The 14,707-nt window shown below is 57.3% G+C and overlaps 1 protein-coding gene across 2 annotated transcripts in view; it reads right to left on the reverse strand.

Annotated features, from left to right (window-relative positions):
- Prex1 (phosphatidylinositol-3,4,5-trisphosphate dependent Rac exchange factor 1) overlaps positions 1-14,707 on the reverse strand; it is a 102,099-nt gene that overhangs the window by 38,862 nt on the left and 48,530 nt on the right. For both annotated transcript variants that reach the window (XM_069989955.1, XM_069989956.1), the window contains 5 exons: positions 14,065-14,166; positions 8,121-8,282; positions 4,091-4,224; positions 2,312-2,430; positions 598-747 (listed from right to left, as the gene is read on the reverse strand). In XM_069989955.1, the coding sequence (XP_069846056.1) occupies positions 598-747; positions 2,312-2,430; positions 4,091-4,224; positions 8,121-8,282; positions 14,065-14,166 (667 nt within the window). The remainder of the gene's footprint in view (positions 1-597; positions 748-2,311; positions 2,431-4,090; positions 4,225-8,120; positions 8,283-14,064; positions 14,167-14,707) is intronic.

A 14,707-nucleotide genomic window follows, 5' to 3' on the forward strand; every position in this document is an offset into this window, starting at 1 on the left:
CACGAGGGAAGGAGCGGGTCAGGCAGCGTACAGGATGGGAAGAACTGCGCTGGCAAGCAAGCTGGGCTCACGTGCCAGCCAGACATGCACAGCAGGAAGCCAGCCTGAGTCCTCTAAAACTGGAACATGCAGGGGGTCCTGGGACGGTGGATCAGATATTCCCGAGTATGGCCAAGCCCAAAGCCGCAACCCCCGAGGCAGAACTCCTGTCCCCATTGAGGCCTGGGAGCGAACATGACTCGTCCCTTCCAACCACAGCAATCCCAGCACAGGAGCTCAGAGCCCACCCCCAGTCCCCACCTGCCCTGGCTTAATGGAAGCCCTGCAGGCCCCTCCCCCCCCCCCCAGGCTTCGATTCGGTGACCATTAAGCAGAGAAAACCTCGGTCAAAGGAGAAAGCGGGCATTCTCGAGAGCTCATGGGTGATCACCTGGCAGGTGCCCTGTCTGGGCTGAGCTGTACCACCTGCCACCTCTCGGGCACCACCAAGTGCCAGCACAGTCCCGGGGCTCCCTGCCCACCCACACCTGCTTCCCACAGCTCCGGCCTGTCCCCAGGCCCGGCCTGCGGGAGACACACGGCCCAGGCCCCACTCACTCTCGCGCTGCTCCCGCTCCCGGATGATGGCGTCCAGCCACTTCTGTTTCTCTTCCGCCGTCTTGGCCATGCAGACAAACCACTTGTTCTTGGCGGTGTTGTGGATCTTCCAGCCATTGGTGACGGTGTAGCCATTGCTGTGGTAATCGGCTGCCAGGGGCAGGAGGCAAAGGGGGCTCAGTACAGACGCGGCCATGTGACCCCAGGTGACCCCGCGTGACCCCAAGGACCCAGAACATGGTGGGAGCCAGGCAGGCCCAGCCTGGCACTCCAGCATGGGGGAGAGGGAGAGGGCCACTGCCAAGGCAGGGTTTGGGAGTTGAACTTTCAGCTCTTCCATATGCTCCCTCTCCTGGCTTTGCTACCACACTCAAGGAAGAACTGCTACAAAGACCCCTGACTTGCTGAGCACTGGTGGCTCTCGCCTGTCATCCTAGCTACTCGGGCGGCTGAGATCTGAAGATCGCAATTCAAAGCCAGCCTGGGCAGGAAAGTCTGTGAGACGCTTACCTCCAATGAACCACCAGGAAACCAGAAGTGGAGCTATGACTCAAAGTGGTAGAGCGCTAGCCTTAAGCACAAAAGATCAAGGACAGTGCCCATGCCCTGAGTTCAAGCCCCAGGACCAGCACCAACACAAAAAACAAAAACAAAGACTTTCAACTTCTCAACAACACAGGCCTGAGGCCTCCTCGCCGTGCACTGGGCCCTGAGGTTCCTTCAGCCCTCCATGTACTGACAACTCTACACTGTGGCTGGACAGGAGCAGGCAGCCCTGGTGCAGCACGGCTGCTCTATGCAGGGACATCTGGGCACACAGGTGTCGTGGGACTGAAAGGTCTGTGGTTCCACACCAAGGGAAAGTCCCACTCAAAATGAGCCCAAGAGCACTAGAAACTGCCACAAGATGGCAGTGAATGGCACAAACAGCCCAGTTCTCACCACCCAAAGAACAGGTGAATTGAGCAACAGCCACACAACAGGTGGTATGCCCTGGGGAGCCGCGTGCACAGGCGCAAACCCACCCCACCACCAGGTGTGGAGCAGAAGCAGCAGGTGACACAATGAAAACAGCATTTTCTGACTGTCCGAAAACCCTACATACACAAAACCAGGTACAGTTTTAAAGTCATTTAAATGTACATAATCATGTATCTCTGTAAAGTTCAAAACTAGAAAATTTTTAATTGCTCAATAAGGAATATCTAAGAGGCTTTAAAAAAAAACACTTATTTTATGCTGGTATGATGGCTTGAATTTAGAGTTTTGCAATCACTTAGCTTGTTTACTCAAGGTAGGTGTTCTACCAGTTTAGCCACACCTCCAGTCCAGCTTTTTGCTAGTTATTTTGGAAATGACATCTCGGAGACTTTCCTGCCCAAGATGGCTTCAAACAGCATCCTCAGATTTCAGCCTCCTGAACAGCTAGGATTCCAGGCATGAGCCACCAGCGCCTGACTATAAATACTTCTAAGCAGCAAGAAAATGATTGTCACACATTTCAGACTTGGTGCCTTCAGAGGGAAGGAGACAACGTCTGTGAAGAATCGAGGCATGCTGCTTTGTTTCTCAGCTCGAGGGTGAGACCCGGTGTCCCTTTCTGTGGGTAGCTTTTTACATTCATCAACCAAGGGGAAGAATGAAAACCAGCAAAGGCAGTGCTGAGCAGGGCCAGGCCAGGCTGGCCAGGCTGGTGGGTAGCAAGCAGGCCCACCTGTCCCATCTTCCACGTTCTCCACCTCCATAACTTCAGTGTTGATTCGACCCCTGAAGATGTACAGGGAGCCATTGATGGATTTGGTCCTTTTGGTGGATTTCTTACTCCCGGTGACTCTGAAAGACAGGGGAGGGGGGAAGTCACAATTCCTGCAGGGGACGGTGACAGAGGCAGGCTGGTGACCCCCCCCCCACCAAGCGGAAGTGGAGATGAGCTGGTGACACAGAGCTGGCAGGGGGAGGGGGGGCAGGGCCAGCTGTGCAGCTCAGAGATTCCCTGCAGTGGGGGACGCAGGACACCGGTGGGGCACGCTGCAGCTACGGAGATGAGAAGAATGACGATCTGTGCGTGTCACACACACACACACACACACACACACACACTCACACACACACACACACACACACACACACACTCACACACACACACACACACACACACACACACACACACACACACACACACACACACACACACACACACACACACACACACACACACACGGTTTGTGCAGAAATCCATACAGAAAATGCCCAAAGAAGCACGTGGTTCACTTAACTTTTACAGTGAACACAACTGCGTCAACACTTTTCACCCCAGGCAGCTCCGGCCGCTGCCCCACAGAGGGTCAATTCCACCTTCACGTTCATCCCACATTCACCTCGCTTTTCATGGTCTCTTTGTTGGTGGTCGTGGGGAACTGAACTCAGAGCGATCACTCACTCTGCTTTCACAGGGCCTTTTTGGCCCAGACCAGCCTCAGACCTCTCTGGACCTCTGCCTCCCAAGTAGCTGGACCACCACACTAGCTTATTTGTGGAGATGAGGTCCTGCTAAATCTTGCCAGGCTGGCCTCCAACAGCAATCCTATTTCTGTCCCCTGAGCAGTTGGGTTTACAGGCATGCACCACCATGCCCAGCCCTCTCTGCTTTGCTATTTCTGAACTTCCAGCAACTGAGGTCACAGCAAGTCTGTGAGCATCTGGCTTCCTTGTTCAACTACCTGACCACGAGCTGAGGACCTGGCTGGGTGCAGCTCTTCCTGCCACGCATCCTGGGGGAATGGGGGAGGGGGAGTTGCACTAAAACCTGGGGCGGGACTCCTGTGTCATGAGGGCACACAAGCTCAGCCCCAGGAGGAACTGCCCAGTCTCCAGCGGCAGGGCCAGCAGTGGAGGAACATTCTAGTGTGTCCACATCCTCCAGCCCTGGGACCCTTTTTCTCCTGGCCACTGTGGGGCAGGCTGGAGTAGGCATCACACATTGATGAACACCCCTGGAGTCCACCGACCCGCAGGGTCTCTTTCCCAATGACCGTCCCTGACCCATGGCTGGTTGTCTGTCTTGTTGTTGACAGTGTAGTGGGTTCGCCCAGTGAACACTTCCCATTTCTCAGGCCACATGGAGTCAGTCAGATTCTCAACTCTGTTCTGTGGCCCTAGAGCGGCCACATCACACAGGAAGGGCTGTGGCACGGTGTGGCTGCACACTAGTCAACTTTTAACGTACAAAGCTGGGGTGGGGAGGCTTGCCTAAGCAGCCCATCACCCTGCCCGCACCCAGGCCACCCTACGCCCTACCAAGGTTCTCTCCCGGTGTCTGTGTGCCTTTTTGCCCCCTTCACGGTGTCTTTTGAGGAGCAGCAGTTCTTCCCTTTAATGTGGCCTCGTGACACTACTTCTCTTGATAACTATACTGTCCTATTCAAGGACTCCTGACCTCCAGATCACAACGATGAGCCCACCACCCCACCCCACCCCCCGCCCACCCCAGCACCTGGATTTCCGCTTGCAGTAGACGAGGAGGTTGTCAAAGAGGAAGAAGGCCCGCTCCTGGATGTTGCCCGCAGAGATTTTCAGCAAGGTGCCCTGCAGGAGCAGCTGGGTGCAGATGTCCGTGAGGTTGGAGCCCTGGGCAGCCAGGAGAGGCAGTGAGTGACCAAACCCGGGACAGTGCCGGAACCCATCCTTCCCTGCCCCTCCCCGCCACACCCCCAAAGCCCTAACAGGCCCCAGGCCCGCCTCTCCAGGAGCCTCTGCCAAGAGCGGATGACACTGACGGGCGTCCCCTCCCCCTGAGCTAGCCCGTGCCGTCCTGGGGCTGCGGGCCCTGTCCCAGAGCACAGGGGCCACCACACAGCCAACAGCAGGTCCTCCAGCCACCTGCTGGGTGTCCCTTGGGCTCTGTTTGGGGTGCTATTGTCTACTGGATCCCCTTGTATTTTTGTATTTTTTACTTTTGACGGTGGTGGGGCTTGATCTCTGGGCCTGGGCGCTATCCCTTAATTTTTCAGCTCCAGGTGAGCACTTTTACCACTTGAGCCACAGCGCCACTTCTGGTTTTCTGGTGATTCATTGGAGATAAAGAGTCTCATGGACTTTCCTGCCCGGGCTGGCTTTGAACGATGATCCTCAGATCTCAGCCTCCTAAGTAGCTAGGATGACAGACGTGAGCCACCAGCGCCTGGCTATTTGTATATATATCTTGATAGATAGATAGATAGATAGATAGATAGATAGATAGATAGATAGATAGATAGATAGAGATAGAGATATATCTTGATTGTTTGAATTTCCTCACAAAGTGCCACCTCCTGAAGGACAAGCCAGACTCCCTGGTCAGGCCATCAGCAGGGATGGACAGAGTCCTCCCTCAACTTACCTCTCTGTCCACCAGCCCTAGGCTCTGGGGGACACTGAGGCTTGGCAGGAGCAGTAGTCCAGGTCACCCAGGTCACCCATCCCAAACCGTGCTGTCCAGGCCATCTCAGAGACGGGGAGGGGCCCAGAGCGGCCTCCCCGCCCTAGTCAGGACCACCCTCCCGGCAGCGCCCACAGGCTGTGCGGAGAGGAACCCTCCACACCAGCCCTGCCGGAAGCCAGCAGCCCATTCCCAGAGGCCTGGAACCCAGGCGCACGGGGCCGGCTGGGCACTGAGAGGTCAGTGAGGCAGAGGAGGCCTCCCAGGGGCACAGCCAAGCACCATGAGGCTGACGCATGGACAGGTGGCGAGGCCTGGACACTGTAAGTGGACACGAAGCCCAGTGCTCAGTGTGTCCAAGGCCCAGGGCCTACCACAGTGCGGCAGAAAATAAAACCAGGGGCTGGGAATGTGGGCTTAATGGTAGAGCGGCTTGCCTGGCATGCAGGAAGCTCTGGGTTCGATTCCTCAGATAAAACTGAAGTGGTATTGTGGCTCAAGTGGTAGAGTGCTAGCCCTGAGAACAGAGAAGCTCATTCAAACCCAGGACCGAAGAAACAAAGAAGAAAGAAAGAAAGAAAGAAAGAAAGAAAGAAAGAAAGAAAGAAAGAAAGAAAGAAAGAAAGAAAGAAAGAGGGGGAAGGGGGAGGGAGGGAGGGAAGAAAGGAAGGAAGGAAGGAAGGAAGGAAGGAAGGAAGGAAGGAAGGAAGGAAGGAAGGAAGAAGAAAGAAAGAGAAAGAAAGAGAGAGGGGGAAGGGGGAGGGAGGGAGGGAGGGAGGGAGGGAGGGAGGGAGGGAGGGAGGGAAGGAGGGAAGGAAGGAAGGGAGGGAGGGAGGGAGAGGGAGGGAGGGAGGGAGGGAAGGAGGGAAGGAGGAAATCAAAGCCTCGTGAGCTAATCCCAATGTCCTCTGCAGACTCAAGGAGCCCTCAGAAGCTGTCTCATCACACAGAGGGAAACTGAGGCACACGGTGGTAAAGGGACTAGCAGTGAGTAAGGGAGTCAGCTGGCGTGACCACTCCCTTTCCCTCTCCCTCCCACCTTTTCCCTCCCCTTCACTCCTCCTTCCACCCCTCCCCTCCCCTCCTTTTCCCCAGGCTGCCTAGGGTTGGGAGGGACAGCCCAGATGTGTTTCCCCTACCAAATCCAAGTCTCTAATCCAGGGCAGGGGCACCCAAGCAGGGGAGGAGGCCAAGACACCAGGGACAGAGAAGCGAAGAGGATGACTTGTATTTATGGTCCATCCCTGAGTCCCTGGGCCTCAACCTCAGTCTTGTTCTCTGCCTGGTGAGCAAGACAGACACTGATGGTGCTAAACCCAGGGGCTCTGGCAGTGGAGGTGTCTTGCTCCCTCCCTCTCCCTTCCTTTAGTATCTAACAGAAAGAACAAGGCTGGGGCCGCCAGGGGAGGGGGGAAGGGGCAGGGGAAGACCCAGGCCAGCCAGGCCCCCAGAGGCCGTGCTGGGCCAGCTTCACCCCAAAACACGGCTTCTTCTATGCAGAGCCCAGTATTTTCATGGGTGACCCCGGAGGCCTCCAGGGAGCTGAGGGCACCCCGCAGAGGGGCGTAGCAGCCAGGCCTCAGCCTCCCACCACCAGGCAGTGCGTGTGGGATCCCGAAGCTCAGGAAAAGAACCCTAAATCCCAAACCCAGCCAGAAAAATCCCCGGTGCCTCCGGCAGTGTCCGGCCGGAGCCTTTCATCTCCGGCTCCAGCAGCTCCAAGCTGAGGCTTTGATTTCTTTTTTTCCCCCCCATTTCCTCCTGTAGGCTCCTAAGAAGTGTCTAATAATCTAAGGGGACGGGGAGGCCCAAGCAAATACATCACAGACAACCTCACAACCTCAAGGGCTGGAGGTGTGGCCCAGTGGTAGAGTGCCTGACGGGGGGGGGGTGTAGGCCGAGTGCAAACCCCAGCACGTCCTCTCACAAAATCACAATCCTGAGGAAGTCACACCGTTCACTGAGCAGCTGCTGAGTGCTGGATGAGCACCCTGGGGTTCAGATACCACAATGTGTCCTGGGGTCCCGGGAAAGACGCATCTGAGTGGCCTTCTCTCCTGCGGTAGTCGTTCACAAGCTACTCTCGAGTCCTGAGTTGGAAGCTACAGCCAGCAGCTGCAGTGCTGGTAGCTCACACCTGTAATCCTACCCACAGAGGAGGCTGAGCACCAGAGGATCACAGGTTCCAGAGAAGCTCGCCAGACAGAGCTGGGCATGGTGGCACACACCTGTCATCCCAGCTAGGGCGGGAAGCATAAAATAGGCATGTGTGGCTGGACACAGGCAGCTCACGCCTGTAATCCTCCCTGCTCCTACTCAGGAGTCTGAGAACTGAGGACCAAGGTTCAAAGCCAGCCTAGGCAGCAAAGTCCATGAGACTCTTCTCTTCAATTAACCACTAAAGAGCAGGAAGTGGAGCTGTGGCTTAAGTGGTAAGAGTACTAGCCTTGAGCAAAGAAAGCTCAGGGGCAGCACTCAGGTCATGAGTTCAAGCCTAGGACTGGCACATAGGCAGGAATCAAACCCCCATTTCAAAACAACCAATAGGGGCTGAGAAGGTGGCTCAGTGATAGAGTGCTTGCCTTGCATGCAAGAGGCCCTGGGTTCAATTCCTTGGCACCACATAAGCAGAAAAAGCCAGAAGTGGCGCTGTGGCTCAAGTGGTAGAGCGCAAGTCTTGAGCTGAAGAGCTGAAGGACAGCGCCCAGGCCCAGAGTTCAGGCCCCACAACTGACCAAAAATAATAATAATAATAATAATAATAATAATAACAACCAATAAAAAGTGGGCTAGAGGCGTGGCTCAGCAGTGGAGCATTTACCTAGCAAGCATAAGGCCCTGAGTTCAAATCTCAGCACAGCTTTTTTTTTAAAGTTGCACACCTGGCAGGTAGGGCAGCGTGCAGCAGAGTGGGGTACAGGGAGGGCTGGGGGGCCAGAGGCAGCTGCTGGGGGGTACAGGGCCCAGAGAGGTACCGGGTTTTTGAGAGAAAACTCAAAACCTGGATTTCTGTGTTGACTCTGGTGGAGAATCCGCCACGGTGGCGTGGCCTGAACCCCGCCCCAGCCCCCAGGCCCCTTGTGGGCTGCGGCCCCGCGAGACGCACCTCCCAGCCCTCAATGTGTGACTGCAGCTGCTCCAGCGCTTCCAGCTTCTCCATCTGCCGCTTGGTCTCGTTGATGTTGGCACACACCGTCTTCATGGCCTGCAGGGCACTCTGCACTGCGGGGTGGTCCGGGTGCTTGCCGGGGGTCCTCTTGGCCAGCTCCTGCACCGAGGCGGGGGATGGGAAAGGAGTTCAGCCCCGGCTCAGCGGCAATCCCACCCGAGCAGTGACAGAACAGACACCACCTCGCCTGGCCCGGCGATGGACCAGCAGAGGAGGGGCAAAGTGAAGCCGCTAAGTAGACAGCAGGTCGGTCAGAGAAAGACCACGGAGAGGAGCCGGAATCAAGGGATCAGGAAGTGCTGTTTCATAGGGTGTATGTGGGGGTGGGGGGTGTTTAGGGGACATCTGAGCAGAGACCTTGGCTGAAAATCTGAGGGAAGAATATGATGGGTAGAAGGAATGGTACATAACAAAGAACAGCAAGGAGATAAGTGAGGAGTGCAGCAAAGACAGGAAGACTTGGAGACGGACAGGTCACAGGTCTTTTCTTTGCTGGCGGGGGGAGGGGGCGGTGCTAAGGTTGGAACTCAGGACCTCATGCTTGCTAAGCAGGCATTCTACCACCTGATCCACGCCTCAGCATTTTCCCCCTTTCATTATTTTCCAGGTCAGATCTCACAGTTTCCCCCAGGGCTGGCCTCAAATCACCATCCTCCTCCTTCTACCTCCCCGGTGGCTGGGATGACAGGCATGCCCACCACCACCAGGGTCTTTGTTGGCATGAGGTATCACTAGCTTTTTGTAAGGCTGATCCAGGGAGGGGCCAGAGTTATCCTCTCTCACAGGGAGGAAACTGAGGCACAGAGCAGAGCCAGAGGCGCAGCATGGGCTTGGTGGGTTGCTATGGGCTTTGGCAGGCCCAGTGCAAACAACCCCCACGTCTGAGCAGCGCAGCGTCTGAGCAGGGCAGGTCCTGGGGAGCCCTTGGCCACCAGAGGGGAGGCCGTGAGGCCACCGCTACCCTGCAGGGCCAGGGCTGAAGGGGAAGCCCCCTGCAGCAGGGCGGTGACTGCCCCAGCATCCGCCCGCCTGCTGTCCTGTGGTTTCTCGAGCAGCCGTGAGGAGGGCTTCCAGGCAGGGAGGATGTGGGCCCCGGGGGGCTACCGGGGGTGCAGCTCTGAGCAGGCCACCCTGGGCACCCCCCACAGCCCCACCAAGAGAAGCAGCCTGGCACAAGGGCCTCCAACGCCAGACCAACAGCCAGACACACATGCCTGTGGCAACTGCCCATCCACCTGTTTGTTCAGTCTCACTGGGGCCCAGGGAAGGCTCAGGGTCCCCAAGGGCCTGGAAGATGAAGAGGTGGGGAAAGGAAGATGACCGGGGAAGCGGTCACCAGGCTGAGTCCCAAGAGGAGGCCCCTGCCCAGCAGGGGCTCTACATCCTCCTCCTCACCAAAGCCCCGCCCAGCAGTGCCTGCAGCGTCCCCTGGAGGGCCCCAGGAGGCTGCAGAAGAGAGATCTGTGGGGAGAGGCCAGACCCTGCGCGCCCACCTCCCATGCAGCTTGCCTGGTCTCCTCGTGTGGCCCTAAAAGGGAGCCTCAAGGGGGGGAAGGGGGGCCTGTCTGCATCTGGGACACACACCCTTCCAGGAAGTGCCCTCGCCATCCCCCAGCCGTGGACCCCACTTGGTGCTCCCGGGGTCGCTGGCCCAGCCAGCTGTGGCCAGCTGCCATGACAGCCTGCCACCAGATGGAAAGGTCCCCTGCGGAGCTTGGGGGATGGCTGTGTCACCCCGCCAGGCAGGGGAGGGGAGGTGCAGAGACTCAGATGCCCAGGGCACCCCGGGCACATTCTGCAAAAACACCCAATGCGGAGTTTTCTACTGGGGCAGCTGCCACCGTGGACAGCTCCGCACTCACTGACCAGCATGGCCGCAGGATGAACAGCCACAGGGTGGACAGCCAGCACACCAGGTGAGACAAAAGCAAAAGCAGGGTGAGGGGACAGGAAGGGGACCGCGTGGTCCTGTCACGGAGGTGGCCAGGGAAGAAAGCCCCCTGAGATCAGGACATCCAGGCAGCAAGGCTGGACCAAGTCCAGGGAGGGAGTTCTGGGATACCTGGGGCAACAACGGCCCAGGCAGAGGCAACAGCACGTGCAAAGGCCCTGAGGCAGGATCCTGCCCGGGGTGTTCACAAACCCTCAGGGAGCCAAGAGTGGCTGAGCAAAGCCAGACAAGAGGAGGAGACAGAGAGGACGCGAGGGTGAGCTGGTGAAGAGCCTGGCAGGGGATTTTCAGCATGAACTGACTCCGAATGTGTGGGATGGGGGGGGTCTGGGGAGGGGCGCGTGGGAAGTCTGCCAGGAGCCACAGCAGGCCATGGGGAGAGGGGGACACAGGAGCTAGGAAGTGGTCAGGCTCTCGGCAGGAGCTGAGGTGGAGCTGGCAGGACTTCCTCTGGGGCTGGGCATGGGTGGGGTGAGTGGGGGGGGAGATAGGAACTGGGGGGGGAGGGAAAAGGAAGTGGGAGCCAGAAGTGGGGAGCTGGGGAGGGAGGTGAGAGATTGGGGGGGGGGGTGAGTCAGGGCAGAGGGAAGGTAGTGGGAGGGGGAGACTGGGGCAGGAGAGGGGGGGAATCCTGGAGGGTGGGGAAGGTAGGAGCTGGGGAGGGGGGCAGCAGGTGTAAAAGAGAGTTCCAGTCTGTCCCGAGTTAATTGGAGGAAGGAGGCGCTGCTGCCTGAGGAAGCCATGGGGGGGGCGGCGTCTGAGGCAGAGGGGTGCCAGCACTGGTGAGGGGCTTGCTAAATACGAGCTGCAGTCCCGCTGCTGGTGCTGGGGGACGGGGCAGCGGGAAGGGTCCCCAGCTAACATCATCAGCACAGAGGGGAGAGTGGAAGTCGTGGGAAAGCCCATCCAAAACCATGTCCACGGATGTTCACAGAGACATAGATCTGCACAGAAAGCGGAGACAACGTAAATAAAGGTCCAGCCACACCGTGGAATCTCATTCGGCCATAAAAAGGAGTAGAGTACAAACACAGGCTACCCGGTGCTAAAGAAGCCAAGGCACGAAGAGACAAGTATTAACTCCGTTTATGAGAGACCCAGAGAGGTCCATTCCCAGACACAGAACGAAGCCAAGTTACCATTCGTGGCTGAGGAGGAAAAGGGACTGCTGGTAGGCCTGGGGCTTCCTTTGGGGTGCTGGGAACATTCCAGAGTTACCGCAGTGATCGCTGAAGAGACCCTGAATATCCCTTTAAGTGTGTTGTCTTTGTTTTTGTTTTTAAAGGCCCCAGAATGGTCAAGGCCATCACAAGACCAAGTGGACATATGGAAAGACCAGAAGGAAGCCCCACCAGCTCACTGAGATCTGGGGAGCCTGTGGCCAGCAAGGAGGGAGGCCGGGACTGTGGCACCCACTCCAGCTAGCTACGACCCTCTACCTGCCTGGCAGCACCGGGGACAGGAGCCAACAGCCAGCGTGCCACGGGCTCCACAGCAAGAGCCGTGTGTGCTCAGAGAGTGTCCTGCAGAGGCCAGGGTGCTGGGTCCCAACTCTCGGGCCAGCCAGCTGTGCACCGGGGGCATCACCCAAAACCCCAAGCATCTCCCTGGCTGGAAGCGTGGATGGAAAACTCCACAAAGCCTGCAAATACTAACTATCTATCCCAGGCTGGTCTGGAGAGCTGACACAATGTGCTGGCTGTTCTTACGTTAATGTTCAAGTCCAGAGTTTTGCGCTGCTCCCTTTAAGAAGGCTTTCTCTCTTGCCTCCTTCTCTCCCAGCAGACTCCGACCCTGTGGCTGGCACCATTCAGAGGTCACGGGGACAAGGAGGCCCATGGGGGCCAGGGGACATCTGTGGGGGTGTCGGAGGCCAAGGGGACAGGCTGCAGTCTGAATCCCAGGCAGGAGCTCACAGGGTTGCCTTTCAGAAATGCACTGGAAAATGTGACAGGAAGGAGACACTTGTGGGTGACAAGGTCCCCTCGGACCCAGCTGCTCACTGATGCAAGCGCTCTGGTCATGAGCACCAAAGGCCAGGACACTGGGCTGCTGTCAGCGGGGGAGGCGTGCGGTCCCCACAGGGATGGGAGGTCCTGCTGGCTGCCCACCCACCCGTCACAACCACAGCCATGATGCGGAAAAGGAGTAGCTCCCAGAGGCACGTCAGCCCCATGAGCAGCTCTGCGGAGGAGGGTGAACCACGGCCGCCACACTTCCTATGGACCTCTCCTGCAGTGGGGCTGAAGGTCTGCACGCTGTCCTGTTCTCCCGCGAGTCTGACCTCTAGCCCCTGGGGAGACGGAGGCGGATGCAGGCCACACAGCCGCCTGTGCACTGGTTCCACCCCAAGTGTCCTGGAACTTGCTGCTCTGAGAGCCACTGGAACCTCAAACTTTGTCCAGACCCAGAATCCAAAGGGTTAGCGGCTCAGATGGTAGATGGTCAAGGGTCTAAAGTCAGGAAGGGACCAGGCCTGGCACAAAGCCACAGAGCTCAGGCTGCTTGTCTTAGGCCTCAACAGGGAACAAGTGCTGTATGTCCGATGCCTGAGCACCTCGGCAGCTCAGAATGCCTGTCGGGGGAGGATCTGGGAAGACACTGGTCACACCGAGGCTTCCCTGCTCTGTGGCCTCATCTCCCCAAGCAGGCTAGTCACCGTGCTGACCAAGTTGCCACAGCGCCTGTTCACTGGTCCTGACAAGTTGGAAGGGCTCTTAGAGCAAATCCATGTTCCAGAGGAGAAACCGAAGCAGGAGTGGCATGGCCGGCTCAAAGTCACATAGCTGACAAGTGCCAGAGCCAGAACCCAAACCCAGGCGGCCTTTGGCTCCAATCAGGGGCCGAACGGTGAGTGGTTTGGGCCCTGCTGGCCACAGCTGGTTCCTGTTACATCCTCTTCTGAATGTTTTGTTTTGTTTAGTTCTCAATAAGCTACCAGCAGCGGGAGCCCAGGGGCCAGCCAGGGCAGCTGCCATCACCCAACACTTGTTAGGTCTGAAAAACCCTGACAGGGAGCACAAGGTGGCAGCACCCAGTGGGACTCTGAAGCTGAGACCCAAACGCTTTGGGTCTCCACACACTCACATCTACCCTGCTCTGCTCAAGATCCAGCCAGGGTGGCTGAGCAGAAGGAGAAAGTAGACACATGGATGGCTGTCACAAGCCAAGCCCCAGATTTGGGGGGGAAGCGGGGGGGGGGGAAGAGGTCCCATCTGTTCTCTTTTCCAGCCTTGTGGGCTCCAGTGACTAGTTCAAGGTAAGTGCAGGACCCAAGTCTTGGCTGAGTCACTGGTTCACTGATACAGTGCTCAGCCAATCAGAACACAGCATTGCTGCTCAGCTCAATGTCACTGGACCTGAGTAGAACATACAACCATGTCTCAGCCAATCAGAACAAAGCATTGCTTCCCTGATCTCTGTCAGGAGACCTGACTGGAATGTAAGACTGTGCCTCAGCCAATCAAAACACAACCCGGCCCTGCTCGCTGTCATTGGACCTGAGTGGAACGTACAACCCTGTCTCAGCCAATCAGCTGCACTACTCAGAGGCTGGTCAGCTGTGTGAACAGTAAATAAAGGTCTGAGCAGGTTAGAAGACAGAGCAGTACAAGGAAAGGCTTCATGAGATTGGCTCAAGTCAAACCACATGGCTCAGAATTTGTAACAAGTCTGATGACTCTCCGGACTTCCTGAGAAGCACTAGAGCTGCTCACACTCACACTGACTCTCAGCTTGAGGAGGCGTGCGATCAGAGTGACTCCACAGTATAAAGGAGTGAGCAGGGAGGAGGTCAGGACCTAGTCTGGATGCAGCCGGCCAGGAGCCAACACTGCCGGCAGACACCTGGCTCCTTGAAGTAGCAGAGGCCAGTCCAGGGCAGGTTTCCTGTGACACTTCCTCTGTGGGGAAGAGCCCGGTGAGCCTCACCTTGAGTAGGAGTGGGTACTTGCAGATCCGCTGGATCGGGGACAGCAGGTAACCCTCCAGTGGGATGTCCGTGGTCTTCCGGCCTCCCAGCAACATGCAGCTCTGCAGGGACAAGGACCTTCGTTATCACTTGCCACCAAGGGCCAGCGCCTGTGCTCTAATGTAGAAACAGACGAACACTTGGAAAGCAACTTCGCAACCCGAGGAGAAGTGGAAAGGCCATCGTCTACAACCCAGCACAAAACCTACCTCAAGGTCCGGGCGGCCTGGGAGACGGATGCAGGTCTTAGACCAAACCACAGGCATCACACAGTGTCTGCAGCTGCTTTCGAGCTATAAAGGCAGCCCTCAACAGTTCAAGTGGAGACCGTACAGTTGCAAAGTCTAAAACATTTACCATCTACCTTTTATAGGCACAGTGGCCCCTCCCGGTCACGCACACGCTGACCCAGGGACAGTCACTAGTGCTGCGTTACAACAGCAGATGCTGAGGCAGTGGAAACAGCCATTCACTACGAAGTGGGCTCACGGGTGGGCACTGCCGAGTGTATACCAACCATCCAGCTAGCCCAGTTAGGTGCGGCTCTTACCAGGACTCGATGACCTAACTCCTCCCACAGGTGCCCAGCTCTGTCCATACCGT

The sequence above is a fragment of the Dipodomys merriami genome, unplaced genomic scaffold, assembly GCF_024711535.1.
Source record: "Dipodomys merriami isolate MVZ:Mamm:240054 unplaced genomic scaffold, mDipMer1.0.p SCAF_39, whole genome shotgun sequence".
NCBI classification, from domain to species: domain Eukaryota; kingdom Metazoa; phylum Chordata; class Mammalia; order Rodentia; family Heteromyidae; genus Dipodomys; species Dipodomys merriami.